At 38.0% G+C, this 21,052-nt stretch overlaps 3 protein-coding genes across 5 annotated transcripts; 2 read left to right on the forward strand and 1 right to left on the reverse strand.

Annotated features, from left to right (window-relative positions):
- Positions 1-216: 216 nt before the first annotated feature.
- Positions 217-3,687, reverse strand: LOC126782715 (protein NDL2). The gene is given in 12 exon segments (XM_050508010.1): positions 217-716; positions 718-743; positions 848-983; positions 1,230-1,285; positions 1,403-1,459; positions 1,545-1,622; positions 1,711-1,797; positions 1,889-1,949; positions 2,286-2,374; positions 2,496-2,593; positions 2,848-2,947; positions 3,511-3,687. Coding segments are annotated over 12 exon segments (1,050 nt in total). The 5' UTR covers positions 3,574-3,687; the 3' UTR covers positions 217-517.
- A 7,207-nt stretch (positions 3,688-10,894) lies between these two features.
- Positions 10,895-16,557, forward strand: LOC126785083 (serine/threonine protein phosphatase 2A 55 kDa regulatory subunit B beta isoform-like). Of its 3 annotated transcripts, none has more exons than XM_050510669.1 (14): positions 10,895-11,255; positions 11,824-11,927; positions 12,045-12,143; positions 12,269-12,388; positions 12,681-12,881; positions 13,137-13,228; positions 13,528-13,646; positions 13,975-14,098; positions 14,252-14,375; positions 14,640-14,708; positions 14,824-14,915; positions 15,021-15,098; positions 15,212-15,279; positions 15,544-16,557. In XM_050510669.1, the coding sequence occupies exons 1-14, from the start codon at positions 11,159-11,161 to the stop codon at positions 15,678-15,680; spliced, it is 1,524 nt and encodes a 507-aa protein (XP_050366626.1). In that variant the 5' UTR covers positions 10,895-11,158; the 3' UTR covers positions 15,681-16,557. The 3 variants fall into 3 exon arrangements, with proteins under 3 accessions (XP_050366626.1, XP_050366628.1, XP_050366627.1); XM_050510671.1 differs by having other exon boundaries at positions 15,550-16,557; XM_050510670.1 differs by having other exon boundaries at positions 12,681-12,878.
- A 544-nt stretch (positions 16,558-17,101) lies between these two features.
- On the forward strand, positions 17,102-19,077 carry LOC126782842 (NADH dehydrogenase [ubiquinone] iron-sulfur protein 7, mitochondrial). Its single transcript, XM_050508169.1, has 2 exons — positions 17,102-17,551; positions 18,400-19,077. The coding sequence occupies exons 1-2, from the start codon at positions 17,163-17,165 to the stop codon at positions 18,632-18,634; spliced, it is 624 nt and encodes a 207-aa protein (XP_050364126.1). The 5' UTR covers positions 17,102-17,162; the 3' UTR covers positions 18,635-19,077.
- The last annotated feature ends 1,975 nt before the right edge of the window (positions 19,078-21,052 follow it).

Below are 21,052 nucleotides of genomic sequence, written 5' to 3' on the forward strand. Positions count from 1 at the left end.
TATTGAACTATACTGGTGTGCCATCATCATCAACAAAAGAAGCAGAAAGTAGTAGAATAAGATTGCACTTTCACTTGGTCTATAATCAACTGAGAAAGACTAAACTCTGCTGACACATGAGCCACCATGAAAGTTGAAAACTGAGTTTCTTTTCCCACAAGAAAGTATAGAATATCTAAATTGATAGATATAGGTCATCTAATTTGAAACAGAAGAAATCAAATCATCATGCAACTTTATATCATTATTTCTAATCGTCCTTTGTTTATACTTGAATAATTCTGAAAATATACAAACTACCATCCCTTTCCCTTCTCAACAAACATTACAGACAACAATTGAAAGAATGATATCTGCTGCTTTCCTTATGAACTTTTACCTCGTATCTTTCACTCTCTTTCTATATCTACAGAACCGCTAACAATGCCCTCTACCTTTTTAATCCCCCAACCAATCAAGAGAAAATTTCAAGCCCATCAAGTAGATTACAAGAGGCGAATTTTCATACCCTTTGGTCTCAACAACTTCTATCATAAGGAATCCGAGTCTTTATTGGTTTCAACTTCAACCCCATGCTTTCTGGTGAAAGAAGCTCTGGTGCAATGCATGACGGACTCAAGGGGCTTCTCGGGCTGACATTTGACTGAGAGGGCCTGTATAAGCCATAACCCATGAGGAAGTACTCCAACGGTATCAACATTGCATGAGGCTGCTCCTGTCACCATTGATCCACATGCCTGAACCTGCAGGTCCCCCACACCAGTAATAAGCTTGCGTAACATTCATATAAAGATGCAACAAACACATGGTACGATACTGTCATAGGTTCCAGGCCTGTATCACATACCTCTACCAAGGCACTATATCGCCTATCTAATTTTGATGTCATGTAGAGAGCTTCTGAGTGAAAGGGTGAGTTCTCGCCAATAAATATTAAGGAACGACATTGTAACTTACGCAATCCATCAGAAATGTCGGGTCTCCTGAAAGAAGATATGGCTAGTCAGGGTTCAAATAGAGATTCCAAAAGTACAAAGGTGTTCCAATTTATGCGGCAGTACCCTTGATTATCTATTTTTATATTGGTTGCACTATCACACTTTTGCAATGCAAGTGAACATGATTCCAAAAACAAGGGGAACCAGTACATGCATCACTATTCACTTTAATAGATAGTGGTGAATGAGAGTAAACTGCAAAGAGAAACTAATATTGGGAACAGAATATACCCATTGATTGCTTCAAGAAACCGCCAAACATTTGAACTCCGCCTTTCATCAAGCGACTGTCATAAGCGAGAAACCAAACATGCAATCAGCACTCTAAAACATCATTTTGGATGTACACGACTCAGGAACATAGTATAAGTAACAGACAGAATGACAAAGGTTGGATGACTAACTCTTCTGCAAGCCTGAACTATATCTGATTCTGGTACTTGAACACCGCCACGAACTTCCTGCCACCAGGATTTAAAATGTTAACATGAAACTAGATACGTAGAAAGATGGATATTAGTGCCTCCAACAAGAAAAACGGCAGACCTTGCTGAAGTAGCGCTTAAGCAATATCTCCTTTACCACACCACACATGCCATAGAAGTAAAGTAAGTTTGACATCACCTGAAAAGAATATAAAAAGTTAAAACATGCAACCATTTGCACAATATTTGAAACAGAAGAGTTGATAGGAGGGGGAAAAAGGTCAAACCTTATTATACAACCATTCTGTCCAGCATGGTGCTTTGCATATTGGAGAAACGAGTATCAACCCCATGACACGGGATCTGTATTTCATCTGTTCCCAAGATTATGGAAAGATAATCAGTAAAAGTCTGCCATATGGCAACAAGTAGTACTAAAGTGTTCACTGAGGATAGAGATCTTACAGCAAATTGGGTAAGAACGTAAGCTCCAGCTGTAACCCCCATGCACATCACTGCACCAAGTCTACGGGAGAAAGATAAAGAAATCAGGAACTTGTACTTCCCTTATATTCTCAATCCATCAATTACAGAATAATGATCTCTTAACGAGAAAACAAAAGGCTTAACTAGCCTTGTGTATATTATGTATTACTTGAGTTGAGATCCCATCCCGATCATTATTTTTAACATCAATTCGTATCTAGAGTGGGTAAGTGCATCAAGAAACCTTTTCCAGACAATAAAAACATTAAAACGAGAAGCCTTATAACCCCTAGAAAATTTGATTGTAGAAAATATCTGATAATTCTAAGAAAGCTGCTGATTAACATCAATTAATGCGTCATCAAAATTTGATTACCCAAAAAAGTTGAGAACCTCGTCAATCTGATCAACTAAATCATCAGTGGAATATGCAGTATCATCAAGGCTAATCGCAGAAGCTCCAAACTGAAATTGTTCTTGAAGAAAGCATAACATAAGATTAATGTGAATAAAAGAAAACTGCGACAATATACGCATGAAGATCAAGCAGTAACAATAAACGTAGTTAAGTTATTGAATCACAGACCTCGTGGCCGGGAGGACTAATATGGTATATGCAAAAGTTGTGGAGCAGCAAGGAACATGCATCTGGACAAAAGAATAATCCTTGAAAGCAGGACATATCTGAAAATCCACATAACAAGACAAACGTTAAGTTGGAAAATACAAGTACATGGCAGTATCATAAAAGATTGGCCAAAGTCAGTAAGTCACCATTCTCTAATATACCACATGTTATTCATTTTCACTAGATACAAATATATTTAGCTGAAACAAAGTTCCATTAGAATTTTCAAAGAATCATTTGGTACAATGGCATCTTGGATCCGAGTGGGGAAATCAATCAAGCTGCCGATATTTCTTCCGGAAATACTTACAATTTAACCCTAAATCAGGATAAGTGACAAGAGCTGGTTTGTCCTGATCTCCCAATACGGAGACAGACACATAACCATGCCTAGTTTGTACAAGATGCTCCTGCAAACAGATTCCATCATAAGATACAAATTAGTCCCACTAAATCAAATTGCGAAACTAACAGCACAGTTCTGAAAACAGAATACTGACTAAAAGCTTGTAATAATTGCAAGAACATAAGCATTCAACCGGGCACTAACAAGTCGAACCACTTTTTCGAGCCATTAACCCAAGGAAATGAGACTACCAACCAACAGTACCATACCAAAGTACACCATCAAACACAACGTGAACGCTTTCTAATAAGATTAACACTAAAGTAGAGACCAAACTATTTGTGGAGCAAATTTTCAAAAACTCAACAATAGCTGAAGTTTCATCCTTGATTCCAATACACAATCAAATAGCAATAACAGACTTAATTTGCTAACGAAATCAACTAGCTTAAGCGTTTGACGTGATAAAATCAATTCATATATTTTACACAAGCTGCATTCAGCAAAGAAACCAATGGCAGACCGCGTAATTCAAAGGCCAATTAGAACACCAAAAAATCAGCTTCATTTCGAAGCAGCATTGACCGCAAAATCAACAAACCGACGGCGGAGAATAACAGACAGTACCTTTCCGCAGAGAGAAGCCCCCTCCATATCCACCGACACTGAATCGCCACTAGAATCCCCCATTTGTGAGTTTTTCCCTCTCTAAATCTATATTTGGTTTTGAAATGGGGTGAGGAGGGCAATGGGGTTGGCTTCCATGGCGGTTTTAAATACAATGCTCTTCTCTCTCTCTCTCTCTCTCTCTCTCTCTCTCTCTCTCTCTCTCTCTCTCTCTCCGGTTCTTATAAATGTTGACTCGCTCTGAACTCGTGTAAAACGAGTCACCGACGCTTAATCGCAGAGGAGGGGCTTACGAGCGGTCCGTATATACCAACGCCCTCCACTTCTAACCCCACACCCTGGTTTCGTTTAACCACGGTTATGCCACACGAGCCGACAGTTTTTGCTGATTTTACTAAACTACCCCCTCAGTTTCATACGAACTTGGAACTCATTCGGTCAAAAAAAAAAGTATTAATTTGTCTGTAATTAGCTTCTGTATTTGGATTTCAGGGTGAGTTTGTTACCAACTGCAGATTGTTGGGTGCAATATGAAATGAGCAAATAAATAAACATATCACGTACATCATGAACTTGCATTTCAACCTTGTAGTATTCTAGTATTTCTATGATCAACGATTCAACATTCATACATGAATATTATGTGTATATATATATATATATGGTGTGTGAATATGATACATACATAACTGAAATGCGTATCTAAATAACTGAAATTTGATCATATGCATGGATTCTATAGTTGATACGGAGAAGATACAAAAAGATTGGGACAAGAAAATTTGATTTTTGGCTTGCACGGTAGGCTCACGCTATCAACAAGATGATTGTGTAGTTGAAACATCATATATATGACTTATAAAATAGTCCAACAAGCGATACGTACCTTACCACTACTAAACAGTCTAAACCTGTTATAAGTTGGTATATGTCATCAGCACTCGCCAGGCCTCAATTATAAATGTTAGATTTTGATTTTGACAAACCTCATTTCGATCAGTCCTTTTAATAGAAACATTTTTTTAAAAAAAAGTGGAGGATAGATAATTAGTGATATTTGAATTGGCAGACAAACTGAACGAGACAGGCTTTGAATGCATCTATTTCACAATTCTCAAACGAAAACATTTTCTTCTCAATTAGTTTTGCTTATAATTTTAAGCATAATTAATTACCAAATTTAACAACTGATTGTCATGCCGTTTGTTTTCTCTCGTATAAATCCAATCGATTACTTAAAGTAATTAGATTTTTTTATGAAAGTTAAGCAATGATTATCACCGAATCACATATGATGGTGATGATCAACCTATAGAAAATTTTCAAACTACAAACATGCACACATACAACTTTAATTACATTTCCTCTCTCTATCTCCCAAAACTGTACCTATATCCTCTCCATGCATAGTTGCATACGTTATGACGTTCATGCATGCTGATATAGGTTGATCGATTATTAATCCACACGAACAATTCGCTATTCACAGTAGCTGACAAGGTATCTATGAGAGGCTCCTGTCAAATTAAAATATAGCTCTATCGGCCGTCCATAGCGATCTATGACATTTTACCAACTCCACACTATGCCTTGTCTTCAATAGCATTCAAACCAATCAACTAGCAAATGGTATGACGCCCAATGTGTAATCTATATTGTTTTTGGAACTACTTATCCTTAAGTTATACTCTTGTAAAAAGGTTATATATTAATCCAGAATCTTTGATCTGTAACGTAACTCTTAGATTGTTCCTAAACAATTTCCTACCACCAAACTGGTATTGCATGTAGCTAGCTATTGGCACTGTAAATTGGTCACATTATTTTCATCGCAGGGGATTATATTGTCGAGCAGTTTAACTTACATCCAGCTGCTGGATTCCAGCATATACATAGACAATATAATAAACAATACCGATCGATGTACTCGATCATGTACATTAGTCATTGCCAAGTGTAGTTGTGAGACCACCGACACCTCCAAAAATCTAGCTCCTATTGAGTTGGGGTTCTCTATTAGTTTTCAACAAGATCCAGAAGTTGTGTCGGTCACAGGTCACCTCGCAGCTTCTGAAACCCAGGGAGATGATTATTTCTATGGCCCCAGAGTAATATTTTAATTCGTAATGAAACCCTTAATTTTAGGTATACTAATTCGTACTTAATTAGATCTATGTTATCAGTAGTATGTATCGAGCTTATGAAGTTACATCACTTACATGTGAGGGAAAAGTTCTGGTTGTTGAGATTTCATCATCTATGATTTCACATCAATGTTATGACCTTCCGTCTCTCTCAATCAATTAATCTCTATACCCCTTGCTGTAATTGGTTCTATTTTTCCTTGTGCTAATCCCAAATAAGGATTTGCATCAACTTTGACAGTGATATGCGTCTTGTGCCAAGCAGAGTGTTATTAATGCGCTCGTTGCTTATTGATTAGCCTTAACAATTGCCCAAACCAATACCTAATCGAACACGGTTTGTGAATGTTCTATTATTACCAGAACTTTATTACGTGTATAAACTTCACACTAATTTAGTAAATATTGAGGATTGTAACACTTACGTACGAAATATCATTCTCATCTAATTTTTGTTCTTTCAAGAAAATGAAGCATTCTTCGTATGCGATTGGTTTTTAAATTTGCTGATGATTGATATTTTTTTGCAAATGAGGCAAAATTATGACAAAGTGTGTGATGAAATGGTTCGAGCAAATATATATAAGCAACTTAATGTCGATGTATAGAATGGACACACCCTTTTTAATGCGAGGAAAGCTGGAGTGCATGGTAGACTTGTGACTTATTCTTGTCGCTAGATTTATTGGATCATTGACCTAACACCAATAAATTACACGTGACCAATGAAGTGTCACCACTACTCACTCCTTGTCACTCTATCTCACTCCCATACTATCCAATGACTAAAATATGGAGGTGTTTTTAGCAGGCTGTTATTCCATTTTGGGCCCAAGGGTCACAAGCCGCTGTATTTGGAAGCCCTTATAAGTCTCCAGCGCATGCAAGCTCAGCGTGTCTAATGGGCTTTACACAGGGTTGTGTGCCGATTTGTACGACCAGGCGACCCGTCCGACTCACTAATCGAAAATATAAACTTCCATATCGAGATGTTTAGAAAGCCACCTTCAACATCCTTTGTATTTTAGTATCGGTGCACTTGTCGCCACCCGATTATAAGCTTGGAGAATCTAAGTGATTGGATAACCACACGCAACAATCTGCCTAGAGTATGATTTATATGATTGCATGAATTTTCAGAGCATGTAGATACTGGATTCAAAATAATGTGAATTAATAGTAGTTGTTTCCTTTTGCGATTAAAGAGTGATTAAAGAGGGCGATATTTAAGGAGGAGTTTTTGAATATTTTTTTAAAAAAAAACTATCGTGAAACCTAGCCGCTCTGTTAGGTTCCACGACCAAAATTCCCAAAATTTCCACATATCCGACCTCCCTTTCCGATGGCTCATCGTCAGAGCTTCTCCAGCGCCCTGCGATCCGGCCAGACGGGTGCTTCGTCGTTGGCTTCTTTTTCTAGAATGCGACTTGGGGTGGCGGGGCAGGCATATCTATGTGATCCCTTCTACTACCTAGTTGGGCGTCTCCTTGGCCTGAGAAACAGATTCCCAGGATTCAAGGGAACCATCCCAACGATTTGGCGAACGAGGAAGGGTTTGTCAATCCATGATGCAAGTGACCGATTTCTTTTTCAATTCTCCTCTTAGGGTGATCGTATGCAAGCCCTAAATGGAGGTCCTTGGTATTACAAAAATACTATGTTGGTTATGAATGAATATGATGGTGCAAGTCCGGTGGAGGAAGTGTCATTGTTCTTGATGGAAACTTGGGTAGGTGTTCGCGGCTTACCGTTTAATCTCCGGAACAAAGCGACTTTGCATGCTATCGAAGCCACGCTAGGTCGGGTCGTGGATTTGGACCATGCTGCTATATATCGTAAGGAGATGGATCAGCATATTCTCCTAGTCTTTGATGTTCGTCATCAGGTACGTACATGGATGATTTTCGATTTTTTTGATACTGTGTCTATTGAAATTGATTTGGTGTATGCGAATGTTAAAGGATTTTGTCGGGAGTGTGGTATGTTCATGCATGAAGCGAGAGATTGTGATGAACTTTTGGTACATAAGAAAAGATATCTGCTTAATGGTTCCAATTTTGCAAATCTTTTGATCTCGAATATGGGAACGGAGGTAGTTGTGCCATCGAGTCGACCCTCGTCACCATCAGTTGTGGTGGGTGGATCCAGTTCTAGTACTAGAATTATTGACTGTATGGTGGACGATACCCTATACACTATGGTTTTTACCGGTGATTGGTGAGATGGTCTCATATGAGCCTGCTTCTGCCCAGCGCTCGGCTTCTTTGGATGAGACATGTACCTTGGTTGTTACAAAACCAGTGTTGCATCTTGCTTCTATGGGGTCAGCATTGGCAAAATTGCTTGCTTCAGGTCCAAAAGCGACTGATCAGTTTGGCTTTCTCTCTGCGGCTAAACCATTTGTGAACCATTTGAAATGAAAGGCCACAATTGATCTCAAAAGGCCTTGGAATAAGTATATTCAAGGTTTCTCTCCATCTAAGGGAGAATTTACTATGGTGGTGCAACATAAGGATGGGAAGGTGATTATATCTCCTACTAAGAAAAAGTTTGGTGATCCCAAGGGTAGTAAGAACAAACAAAGGACTCATTGACTGTTGAAAGGCCTAAAAAGACTAAAATAGCTTGTATAAGAAACCAGTCTATGGGGAGAAAAAGTAAGGGAAATGAAAGAAGGGTGAGCCTGGTAAGGATATAGTGGTTGCTGCTCCTAGGGAGGAGTTGGTAGAAACAACTATTGTGCTAGATGAGGTGAGGCTTGATAACCCACATGTCAACTTGACTTGATTGAGTTCGGTCACGGTGCTTATAAGATATGGTTGGACCCTTTATTTAGCTTTTATGTCTTACTAAGTACCAAATCCTTTGTGATATAAACGGTTCTTAAAATGTGTGCATTATTGACACTTTAAGTCTAGTTCTCTAGGTTTGAAGAGTCATAGAGATAACTCTTATTATCGGCATGATTAGGGTGTGTATTCTTTTTGTTGCTTACTGAATAAAATCTTGCATGGCTTCGTACTAAAAAAAAAGAGGGCGATATTTTATTTTAGAGTTATGTTATTAACACACCTCAAATTGCTATTCACACCCCCATTTCATTATTCTATCACTGGAAATTAGTTGAATTATAAATTGATCCATAAAATGAGTTATATGATTGACTCTTATCACAAAAGAGGTGTGTGAATAATAATTTAGAGTGTGTTAATAGCACAACTCATATTTTAAACTAAATGACATGTAACAATGACCTCAACTATTGAAAATTGAGCTTCTATTCATACTTTTAAAAACGGTATTTAGTTCTCTTTACTCAGTAGACATTCATTTTGCTTTTATAAATACCTAAAATACTATTTAGACCTCCAATTTTTTTCTAAAATGCTAATTATCTAATTTGATATATCAAATCATACTACTATCTATTAATTTATTTCATACTCCATTTCAAATTTATTTATTATATGCAACTCGAAAAATGCATAATAATCAAACAAATATTTTCAAATTAATTCGATCACACAAATTAAAGTTTATACATTAAATTGTCCACATTAAATTTGTATCAACTATAGTAAATTTTTGACTAATGATGTTTATCAAAAAGGAAGGTAATCAATTAAATCATTTAATATAATTTGATATCCCATTTTGAATTGTCTACCAATAAATATAAAAGATAATTATCTACATTTGTATTTTATAATAGATAAATAAGGAATTATTTCACTTCTTGTATTTTTATTGTTATATGTTTTTTTAACAAATTACTAAAAAGTACCAAACAACAGTTTAGTTTACAAATAACTCACTACTTAATTTGATAAAATAAATAAGGACCAAATGATGACAAATTGCCACATGTCATAAAATATTTTACTTTTTTTTACCCCTTTGACCCATAGTGTTTCAATGAAGATGTTATCTGCTATTGTCGACTATAAAAACTAACTGTTATTGTCGAGTTAAAAACTAACTGCTATTGTCGACTTGAAAGACACCTGCTACTGTCGACTTGGAAGATACATGCTACTGTCGACTTGGAAGATACATGTTACTGTCGACTATGAATCTAACTGCTACTGTCGACTTGAAAAGTACTTGCTATTGTCGACTATAAGTCTAGCTGCTACTGTCGACTGAGAAACTAACTGCTACTGTGGTTTTTGGCGAGCAAAATTCAAAATTTTAAAATTTCTCAAAACATATGCAATATAGTACTTAAATGAAATCACATGACACACGAAATAACTTTGTTTATTAGCTCACCTCCAAATTGCCAGTGGTTTGGCCGAAAAACTTAAATTTATCGGAAAAAAACTAAAAAATGAGGAGAGAGAAATTTGTTAGATCTAGGAGTGACATTTGGTAATTTTCACGAAAATAAAGGTATTTTGGAGATTTTTGCATTAATTAATTAATTAGTTTTGTTTTACTTATTTTTTAGGCTTGAGCTTGTGTCATAATTTGTATAAGAAATATGAAAAGTGAGTTTTTAGTTAATTCAAATGTGATCTAGTATTACTAAGTAATTTTATATATGTTTTTTTGATAATTTCATATGCATTGACTAAGTCAAAATTATCAAAGAAAAAAATTAAAGTCCAAATGTCATTTTATGAAATATGAATAGAAACTCCCATTAAAAAAAGAAAGAAAATAACAAAAATGTGGAGGCAAAGTCAGCAACACGTACCCAACACCAACTTTGGTATGAAACACACACACAAGGGACACAACATCTTAAAAACACCTAAAGTAGTCCTCAAGCACACTGATGGAGTAGTGATGGATCAGGCAGCTCCTCCCACCACCGTTAAACTCTCTAACGTCGGCCAACCGCCGCCGTCGGATGAAGGAAACCCAGTGCATTGTAATCTACGCCGAGAGGCAGTCGACCACATCCCAAAAGCCGAGTGAGAGCACGCAAATTACACAAAACGCATCTCAACTATATATAAAATATATTAGGGGTCCCTTTCAGTAGTTATCACATCTGAAATTCTAACATATCACCACCACCTTTTCTCCCCTCTAATTATTCCTCTTCTTTTTACCAGGATCAAATATTCAATTATATAAATAAAAAAATTTAAAACCATAACATAAAAGAGAGTCGGGCCATAATTTAGATGTTCACGACAAAACGAGCTCAAAAGCTACGTTCCGCTGCGTCATTCTCTTCCCCTCTATTTTCAGCAACCCAAACCCAAAAAAAAAAAAAAAGGTAAAAAGAAGGGATCAGAGAGAGAGAGAGAGAGAGAGAGAGAGAGAGAGAGTGGAAATTCCAATCCGTACGCGTCAGGCTTGGAATGGAAGAAGAACAAGGAAGAGACACTCTTGCATTGAAGATTGCTCCCTAAATCCATCCACCGTGAGATTCACGCTACAATCCCCCCCCCTCTTCCCCTGACTTTTCACCGTTTTCAGATCGACGGCGCATGATTGATTTCTGATTTTCACGATTCGGCCAATTCGACTGTGGTAGCGGTGGTGGAGAAATGAACGGCGGCGGAGAGGAGCGCGCGGCGACGCCGCTCGACTGGAAGTTTTCTCAGGTTTTCGGAGAACGCACTGCCGGCGAGGAAGTACAGGAAGGTACTGTATTCTGTTCTGGATTATATCTGCTTTCGTTTTCGGTGATTTCACTCCTGCTTGTCACTCTCGTTCTCATTAATACTAGCAATCTCAATTATTATTGGATTATTAGATTTAAAATTGATTTAGTTGAGTAGTTATTCATGTGTTAAGAAGTGTAGTACTGCAATTGAAATTAAGATGAATTAGAGTACGGTTTAGGTAGTTTGATTATCGACGGAAACACTAGGAGCTGTAGTCTGCAGGGTTTATCACGAGGATGGCTTAGTTAGCTTAAATCATCGATGGACATTTGGAGTATTTTACTTGTGTTTGTGTCTGGTGCATGCCTATCTGCTTAGGAAGAAAACGCAGCTGCATTTTGATTGATAAGTGCGGTAAAGGAACTAAATTCCTGATAAATTAATTGATATAGCGATTAGGATATCTCCTTGAAGCAATGGTTTCACCTGAATGGCTAGTTTTTAATGCTAGGGAAAGTGAGTTAAGGCGTTTGAGGCAAGTGTGTGTTGCTTACATTACAAATGCTAATAGACTTACTTTAGCTACCTTCTGACTGGTTTTGCAGTTGATATAATATCTGCAATAGAATTCGATAGAACCGGAGACCACCTCGCCACTGGAGATCGTGGAGGGCGAGTGGTATTATTTGAAAGGACTGATGCCAGGGAGGTAAGGACTTCTGATGGGGGTGGATGTGTGCTTTCTTTATATTCATTTGATTCAGTTTCTCTTTCTGCCACACTGTTTTGACTGTTCTATTTCTATGGTCTGAACTTATGAACATAGAATGGCGCACAACGGATAGATCTGGAGAGAATGGATTATACCATGAGTAAGCATCCTGAGTTTCGATACAAAACTGAGTTTCAGAGTCATGAACCTGAGGTATCACTTTCCATCTGTTTTGTTCATGATTTGTGAAAAGTTTCATATTAACTTGCTAGGATTTCGTCTTTGCCGGCTTCTGAATTTTGTCTAACTTTCTATCTTCTTGGTCATATTAATCTCAGTTTGATTATCTAAAGAGCTTGGAAATCGAGGAAAAAATCAATAAAATTCGATGGTGTCAGACAGCTAATGGTGCACTGTTCCTTCTCTCGACTAATGACAAAACCATCAAATTCTGGAAGGTACCAATGACCACAACCATTTACAACTTTTCGATAGTTTTCTTCCACATATTCCTTCAATTACTTTAAGGGCATTAGTTGCGCCTTCTAAAGTTGTAGCTTGTTTAGAACAAAAGATGACAAATGTCCTACCATTTCACTTCTATTCCTCATTCTCTTCTCGAACTCTGTGTCCAGTGTAGTGACGTACTTATCATATCTTCCTATAGGTCGTTCAAGTTGAAATGTAATTCTTCTTACATTGTTCTCATAATGTAAGACACTTCCTAATTTATACTTTAATGCTGAGCAGGTCCGAGAGAAGAAGGTAAAGAAATTATCTGAGATGAATGTGGATCAGTCTAAATCTCTGAGCAATGGTCCAGTTGTTGACAATACGCCAGAAATTTCAAAACCGTATCTTGCAAATGGAGTATGCAAAGATAAAGGATTTCCAAGCAATGATATTTCAATTCCATCAGGATGTTTCCCATCTCTGCGAATGCCTGTGGTAGTTGTACTCAACCTTATTTGTTTGTTTTCTGAAAGCATATGGTTCTAGTGCGAAAAAAATTATGTTCAACTCGCCTGTGAAACTTGTTCTCAACCTTATCTGTTTGTTTTCTGAAAGCATATGGTTTAGTGCGAAAAAATATTTTGTTTTCAACTTTCTACTTTTGCTTAAACAATCAGCACTTGCATATGTAAATGTTTGCGATAGAATTTACTGTTATTCAGCTCTAACACTGAAAAAATCTGTTGCATTCAGGTGACCAGTCTTGAGACGAGTCTTCTGGCGAGATGTCGAAGAGTCTATGCCCATGCCCACGATTATCATATTAATTCCATTTCAAATAACAGGTACATTTGCTTTTTAAATTTTGAATTGTATACCTCCTCCTTACTTTTTAATCTTGAAACAATTGTGTATATTCATTGTCTTGGTGTTTTTAATTGAAGTTGCACTTACTTTAGTATCTTGATCATAGAAGAGAACAATGTACTTGTTTACCTTTCCCATTTCCCCCTCAGAGCAAAAGATTGATTCACAGTTTTGAGTTTAAATTTTTTCTTATACACACTTTGGTATTGTTTTTCTGGCTATTATTGTGCCCAGTATTTGCTATCCACTAATATTACCTTTATTTTTGGTCTTGTAGTGATGGTGAAACTTTTATATCGGCCGATGATTTGCGTATTAACCTATGGAACTTGGAGATCAGCAGTCAAAGTTTTAATATTGTTGATGTAAAACCAACAAACATGGAAGATCTAACTGGTAGAACCCTGAGACACTACATTAAAATTTTCTTACCAATAGATTTCACTTGCTTTTATTGTTTGTCTTTGTGTAAAGATACTTTTTATAAAGGAATAGGTTGATGAGTAGATCCTTTCCAGAATCAGGGTAGCTTGCATGAATTCGGGTCTTTCATTCTGTCATATTGCCAGACATTTTTCCACTCAAGAAACATGTTGTCTTATCTTCCACTGATGACTGAGATTTATGTATAAAACTAAATCTAAAATGAAGCCTTAGTTCTGATGTTTCTCTTATGCTTGCTTGTAACCTTTCTCATTGATGTACATGTGGTTAATGTGTGCAGAGGTGATAACTTCAGCAGAATTCCACCCTACTCACTGTAACACGTTGGCATACAGTAGCTCAAAAGGCTCAATTCGTCTTATTGATCTGCGGCAGTCAGCTTTATGTGACAATCATAGCAAATTGTGAGTCATCGTTCATTTTCTTGCTTATGGTTAGTTAGTTTTTTCTACTTCTGCATCTATCAAAGATAAATTTAGTATGGCATCCTTTTACCAAATTAGCCTTCCTGGTTCTTTTCTTTCCTTTTGTGCTAATTATGTTTTATAATCGTACAGGTTTGAAGAACAAGAAGCACCCGGTTCAAGATCATTTTTTACTGAGATAATAGCCTCAATTTCAGATATCAAGTTTGCTAAGAATGGAAGACATATGCTTAGTCGTGATTATATGACTCTCAAGGTTCATATATCTTAATTTCATATGTTAAGCTTCAGATATCCTCATTCTAGGAACTCGTTGTCCTTCCCAAATTAAAACTTGTGTTTTCTTGTAGAAGGTGGATATAAGAGTTGTCCCATACCCCTATGAGTATATGGGTCATGCAAATCATACTAGTCAATATTGTGCTTGCATGGATTTTGGGGCATTATAGCCTGTGGGCTTCTTAGTTTCTTATTCTTTACTTTGACTTCACTTATTGTTTTGTTCTTTCTGGGGTCTCAGCTGTGGGACATCAATATGGATTCTGGCCCAGTGGCGAGTTATCAGGTTCATGAATATCTAAGACCTAAGGTGATGTATTCTTTAAAAAAGCCATATGTAATATTGATGACTTTAAACAAAGATATTTCGAGTTTAAGGATAGTACCATAACCTGCAATCTATTTTTGTATGTTGCCTTCCTCAGCTGTGTGATTTGTATGAGAATGATTCTATCTTTGATAAATTTGAGTGCTGTCTAAGTGGAGATGGAGCTAGAGTGGCAACAGGGTCTTACAGGTTAGTTTATGGCTTTGTGCGTACTTGCTTGGTGTTTAGTTAAATTCCGGAACTATACTGCTGTGTGGCTTAACTTGAGAATCAATGTATGTTTGGTGATTCCAGCAATCTGTTTCGAGTCTTTGGATGTTCTGAAGGGAGCACAGAGGCAACGACATTAGAAGCCAGCAAAAATCCTATGAGGTAAATTAAAAGATGTATATGTGCTTGATACGTGTGCGATCTAATGAGTAAAATAAACTATCTTTTTCACCATTATTTCTGTCGGATGCTTACTTATATATCTTGGAATTTAGGAGACAAGTCCAAACACCATCCAGGCCTGCTAGATCTTTGGGAAATCTTCCCCGTGTTCTGAGGCGAGGTATTTTGTTTACTTACAATGTGATTCTTGTATGTTCGTAGTTGGATATCTGAAACTTTCGGGTGGTAGAGTTTATAGATCACATTATTTGTTTTAACTCAGTCTTAAGTAAACTTATTCTGGGCATAGGCTTTGACATTTGATCAAGTTAGTTTTGATGTGTTATTACTCAAGTAAGTCGGCATATAATTTGTATTAATGTTTCCGTTGTTGTCTTTTTGACAATTTGACTAACCAGTGACTCTTTCCTTTAAATTATGAAAGGCGCAGATAACTCTGGGGCTGATGCAAATGGAAATGGATTTGATTTCACGACAAAGTTGCTACATCTTGCATGGCATCCTACTGAGAATTCACTTGCTTGTGCTGCTTCAAATAGCCTTTACATGTATTATGCGTAAAAATGGTATGGGGAGTTGTACTTATTGGCGAGCACGGTCTTCTGATTGCTATTGACAAAGGCTGACAAAGGTTGACAAAGGTTGCTTTCCCTTCTTTCCCAGCTAGTGATGTGGAGCTGCACCCTTACTTATAACATCTGCAAACCATTACCTAATTGTGCGACATCAGAAAACCTTTCTGTTGATACAAAAAATTTCAAGAAGAAATAGTCTCTCAAACTAGGTGGACACTGCTGTTAATGCGATATCATAAAGCCGATGGTTTGTCCAAATTGTGTATCGTTAGTGGAAGAGATGTGACATTAGCTCATCTGCCTACTGTGAAAAAGCACCGGGTTGATATTTTGTTGCTACAGTGGAAAGCAATCAGGTCCTATAGTGAAGCTATGATGGTTGTGTTGCATCAATGTCTCATTGATACCTTGGCCCCCAATCTGTATTATTTAAATTAGAGTAAAAAAAAGGCTTGTGAATTTCATCCTCGTTTTTTCTCCTAACCATTCTTTCCCCTTTCAGAATCTGCTGATTTTCTGATATCTTTAGCAAGTATTCCACCTTTGGATTGAAGCCCCCCATGCAAGACATTGTTTCAGCAGTTTCACTTGGATTAGCAGTTGTGTGGGTCTCAATTTATCTGGTTTTTCTGGTGTTATTGTTTAGGTTATGTTTCTACTGTACTCAACTGATCATCTTCATAAAAAAGAAGTGTCAGAGAATATTGAATCATCAAGTAACAGAATATTACTTTTGTTGAATTAGGTTGCTTTGCTTATGTAGATTTGTGCTGAAAGTAGGACTCCTCGAGTCCTTGTGGCTAGGAACTGTAACCAATCTTTTGTTTTTCCCTTTTACTATTTATAAAGTACAATTTAGTAAATACCCTTGATCCTCGGTTTTGAATCATTTTCGTATATAGTTTTCTGATATGAATGGTTAGCTCCTCTAAATACTACACATTACGTTCCTGTGAAGACATGATGGGACACCTACCTGCCTCTAGATGAACTAAAAAGCTTTTATTGCGCGACGCATTGTGGCCATGGCAATGAACTTTCTTCTGATGGTCGTAATCTTGCCACATTCCCCATTTATATTTTCATTTAGTTGGTTCTACAACTTTTACTCTACATGAAGTTTTTCTTGGCTTTAAGTATTTTACATCATGTACTTGTAATATTGTACATATAAGAGTTTGGAACTACTAAACGTAAATGTTATCGATCGATGTTCTATTTTCCGACGACGGTAAAAGAAAAGACAAAAAAGCAAAAAATCAAATTCTGAAAAACAAATTGTAGGAAAACCAACTAAACCGGCACTTCATGTAGATCGGGACAGGTGGAGTGAGCATGGAGCGCTACGCCGACCTATAATGGTCATTTACCCAGCTGATGCAAAAAAATTGGAGAGTAACGAACGAACGAACGAACCTCGGGGCCTTTAGAGACGCTCCTCTGCTTCTTCTCTGTCTCTCTCAGAGCCATGGCTTTGCTGACTCGCGTCCCGCGCGTGCCGCTCCAGCTCGGCGCCCTCGCCCTCCACACCACCCCATCTCTCTACTCCTCCGCCACCTCCTCCCCCGCCACCTACGACCGCCCTCCCCCGCCGTCCACCTCTTCACCGGCCGGGCTCTCCAAGGCGGCGGAGTTCGTGATCTCCAAAGTCGACGATCTGATGAACTGGGCCCGGCGCGGCTCCATCTGGCCCATGACCTTCGGCCTGGCTTGCTGCGCCGTGGAGATGATGCACACCGGAGCTGCCCGCTACGATTTGGACCGCTTCGGTATCATTTTCCGGCCCAGTCCACGTCAGTCGGATTGTATGATCGTCGCCGGTACTCTCACCAATAAGATGGCCCCCGCTCTCCGCAAGTAAGCCTTCTCCTTCCTCCCTCTTTCCAGTTGTTGCTTCAGTTTCAATTTCCGGATGTTAGGGTTTTAAATTGGATCTAGAAACCGGTGTATGAGATTGGGAAGAAAATTGGACTCTGTTTAGGTTTGTGCTCAAATTGACTTTACATATTCTGCTACTTATAGAATCGTCAACTTATAATTGAGTGGTTTTCACAGTGGATGGCAAGCACTAGCTAGGATTTATTCACAATTGTGTTTTGGAATTTTGAGGGTCTGTAGTTTCCTTAATCTTGGGAAGCTCTTAGCTCTTCCATCCGAGTCGGCTTGAGACAGGGAGTAATGAGCAATTGTTATTATCTGAGGAAGCCTTTTATTATTATGTTGAACACCAGTTGAACATAAGCTAAACATTCCTGCATTATAATGGTAACTGCGCTTGTATAAGCTCAACTCAATTTGACTAAACAGGATTGGTTTCCTAGGGTTTTGTGAATCCCACTCTAGGGAAAGAACATGTCAACCCTGATCTGATAAGTGCAAAACTTCAGTTATGCTGATTGTCCACCCTAGGGCCTAGGTGTTGGCTGTTAGTTAATATTACACATGATCGCTGACTCAAGCTTGTTGCCGTGCCTACTTTTCATGTATTAATATCCTAAACTCTCGCCTTCCCATGCCAAGCATGTATTAATACATTTGTTCCTCGCTTTTATTCTCAATGTTTCTTCGTTTAATAAAATTATAACTTGTTCCTATCTCTCTGGCTCTTCCACTTGTTCAGTCGTTTTGCTTTTCCAGTCGTTTTGCTTTGCACAAGTAAACAAGGGAATAGTGGTTTTGATCTCTATATTGGAATTTTCGTGCAGGGTTTATGACCAAATGCCTGAACCAAGATGGGTCATCTCTATGGGTAGCTGTGCCAATGGGGGTGGTTACTACCATTACTCGTATTCTGTTGTTAGGGGATGTGACCGGATTGTCCCTGTTGATATCTATGTTCCGGGCTGCCCTCCCACTGCTGAGGCCCTACTCTATGGCCTTCTCCAGTTGCAGAAGAAAATCAACCGGCGCAAAGATTTCCTACTTTGGTGGACCAAGTGAAGGGTGTTCATGTTGCGAGTTGGGCAGCTTTGGTTATATCCTATCAAATAAAAAGTCAATTGGGGATGGTCTCGCCTGGCCAAGCACCATGTAAAGGGATATATTGCATTGGCCTGTCTCAGGATGTCCATTGTTGTGCTTTGCTACTTTTTCTTTTGGCAGAACCTTCTTTCTGTTTCTAAACTTGTTTCCTGACCTATCTGCCCTTCTTCATCTACTTGAATGATTGTTGAACGTTGCATACAGTTTTCGCTTAACCTGGGATTGAGTAAGCCCGTATTTTGTAGGCGGTGTTGTTTGTTCAAGACTTTAATGTTGCGTTGTAGTTGCTGGTTGCGACTATGTTTCAATACGTTTGTCCACCTTGCTCCTTGACCGTGCATAAGTCCTGAATGTGTAGCACCTAAACAAAATAATGAGTGTCACCTTGCTTTTTTCGTGTTTCTTCTTTCTTTTCATACATAAATGGCAGTTCGGGTGAAGGTTCGGAATGTTCCGAACCTTGTGTTTGTACTCTCACTGAAGATTGCTTTGAAGTAGATCATGATCACCAATTACGAAAGGTTGTTCCTTTTGTTAAGCAATTGACGAGTTAGTGAAATAGTGAAGGGTTATGCTTACTGTTAAAGTTTGGGACAACAGGATATATAGGATTTTCGATATTTGATCAACCTATGATATCAACAATAATGTAACCGTATCTCATAAAAATTCTGAAATTAAGCTCGTGCTTGGTCGAGTACGTTTAGTATGATGGGTGAGCTTTCTATACATCGTGTTCCTCTCTTTCTTTTAAGCCATTCACACAATTTAGGCGCTATTTTCAGGTCTAAAGAGTGGCACACGTGACGGCCAATTTGGTAAAGAATGGCAACGGAATTGCGTTGAAGAAGAAGAAGATCCAAGGCGTTCATTGTGTTCTTCTCCTCCACTCATGTTCACCGTGCAGAAAACGACACTGAAATTGTTGACGATCCGGTCAACACCGACTTTATGGTGGATACAAACACCTTCCAATGTTTTAAAAGATTAAGGCGCAGCCGAAGTGTTTTTGGATGAGCCTCACCAAGAACCGTGCTCGCTCGTGTATATAGTTTTCTCGCTTACTATAGCTGCGGCAATGTTCTTAATTAATTCTATTACTAATTATGAGTCACACATTAAACATATACACATGACAGTTTACCATACAATCTTTGTATAAATACAGGTATACACAAATGTGTGCAATTTCCAAGTGTCCTCATCAAATAAATGAAATTCATCATTATAGTAAACGTATTAATCATCTAATGTAAGAGCTCGAATGAGTCATTAACTCATTTTGTGCATTTTCATACTGCGGTTGTGATGGTTACAGAGAGATACAATTGAATAGAATATTCAGTAATTTATTCAATTAAGATGGGCAAAAACACTCACTGTTCTTCGTTTTTTTGTTCCACTCTTTTAGAATAAGTTTCCTTAGATCATTGCCAAGCCGGTGTAGAAAGTGAGGCACAATGTTTTTTACGTAATTGTCATTCCGATAGCTCTCGAGGGAATGAAAGTAAAAAGAGTTTTCTTGTCAGTTCGTAATTTGATGATACTATTCCGCAACCAGTTAGTTCTAATGGAGTCACAAAATACGACCTCGCAACCTTTAGGTCCGTGGTAACCCCCCTCCAGTTTCTCCAAAATCATCACCCTTAGTGTGTCTTGGTTCCAAAATTTGGCGTCATATATTGAAGAGCTTCTATTATCATATGAAAGTAAAATGGACCAGATGGAGCAACATCATCTCAGATTTTAGCTTCAATGGTGGAGAAGACCCGTTTTGCAAAATTGCTACCGCATTATTTCAAACAACATATGTAAATAAAACTAAGAATGTTCGTCCACAGCATTGAACTAGAAATTCTGTGTTCCATGATTGCCTCGATCATCAAGTCTACTTCGAATGCTAAAGCAATGATGTGAATTTTTATGCTTGTCACATGCTATTCACAGGATTGAATCTACCAACAAGAGCCACAGGAAGCAATTCTAAAACCCAAAAGATGGTTAAGAGCAGCATACCATAACTTACCCTTATATACCATGAATTGTTTAGGGGCTGATCATCTAGGCTGAAAGGAAAGACTGAAAGTGAGCGTTGGGGTCAAATCGAATGGGGAGGAAGAGCGTGGTTAATGATGAAAAAATGATTACAGGAGAACTCGACTAAAACATCGTTAGATTCTATAGAACAAGTTTATTAGATTCAGAACAAGCGTCACAGCAAACTATTTAACGCGGGCGTCAAACGATAAAGTAGCTGTGTTCTTTAGAAATTGTTACATCTTAGACAATTTGTTGTACAAGTACGGTTTATGGACGAGTCACGCCACGAAACAACCTCATCAAGCATATATATATCCATAAATCAAACATTTCCAA

Source organism: Argentina anserina, chromosome 2, assembly GCF_933775445.1.
Source record: "Argentina anserina chromosome 2, drPotAnse1.1, whole genome shotgun sequence".
Lineage (NCBI taxonomy): Eukaryota > Viridiplantae > Streptophyta > Magnoliopsida > Rosales > Rosaceae > Argentina > Argentina anserina.

What these genes read in the sequence shown, in the direction of transcription:
- LOC126785083 (XM_050510669.1), top strand. Translation starts at nt 11,159, where the DNA reads ATGAACGGCGGCGGAGAGGAGCGCGCGGCGACGCCGCTCGACTGGAAG. An exon ending in AAACCATCAAATTCTGGAAG is followed by an intron (nt 12,389 to 12,680) that starts GTACCAATGACC and finishes AATGCTGAGCAG; the next exon opens with GTCCGAGAGAAGAAGGTAAA. An exon ending in AAACATGGAAGATCTAACTG is followed by an intron (nt 13,647 to 13,974) that starts GTAGAACCCTGA and finishes TAATGTGTGCAG; the next exon opens with AGGTGATAACTTCAGCAGAA.
- LOC126782842 (XM_050508169.1), top strand. Translation starts at nt 17,163, where the DNA reads ATGGCTTTGCTGACTCGCGTCCCGCGCGTGCCGCTCCAGCTCGGCGCC. An exon ending in ATGGCCCCCGCTCTCCGCAA is followed by an intron (nt 17,552 to 18,399) that starts GTAAGCCTTCTC and finishes ATTTTCGTGCAG; the next exon opens with GGTTTATGACCAAATGCCTG.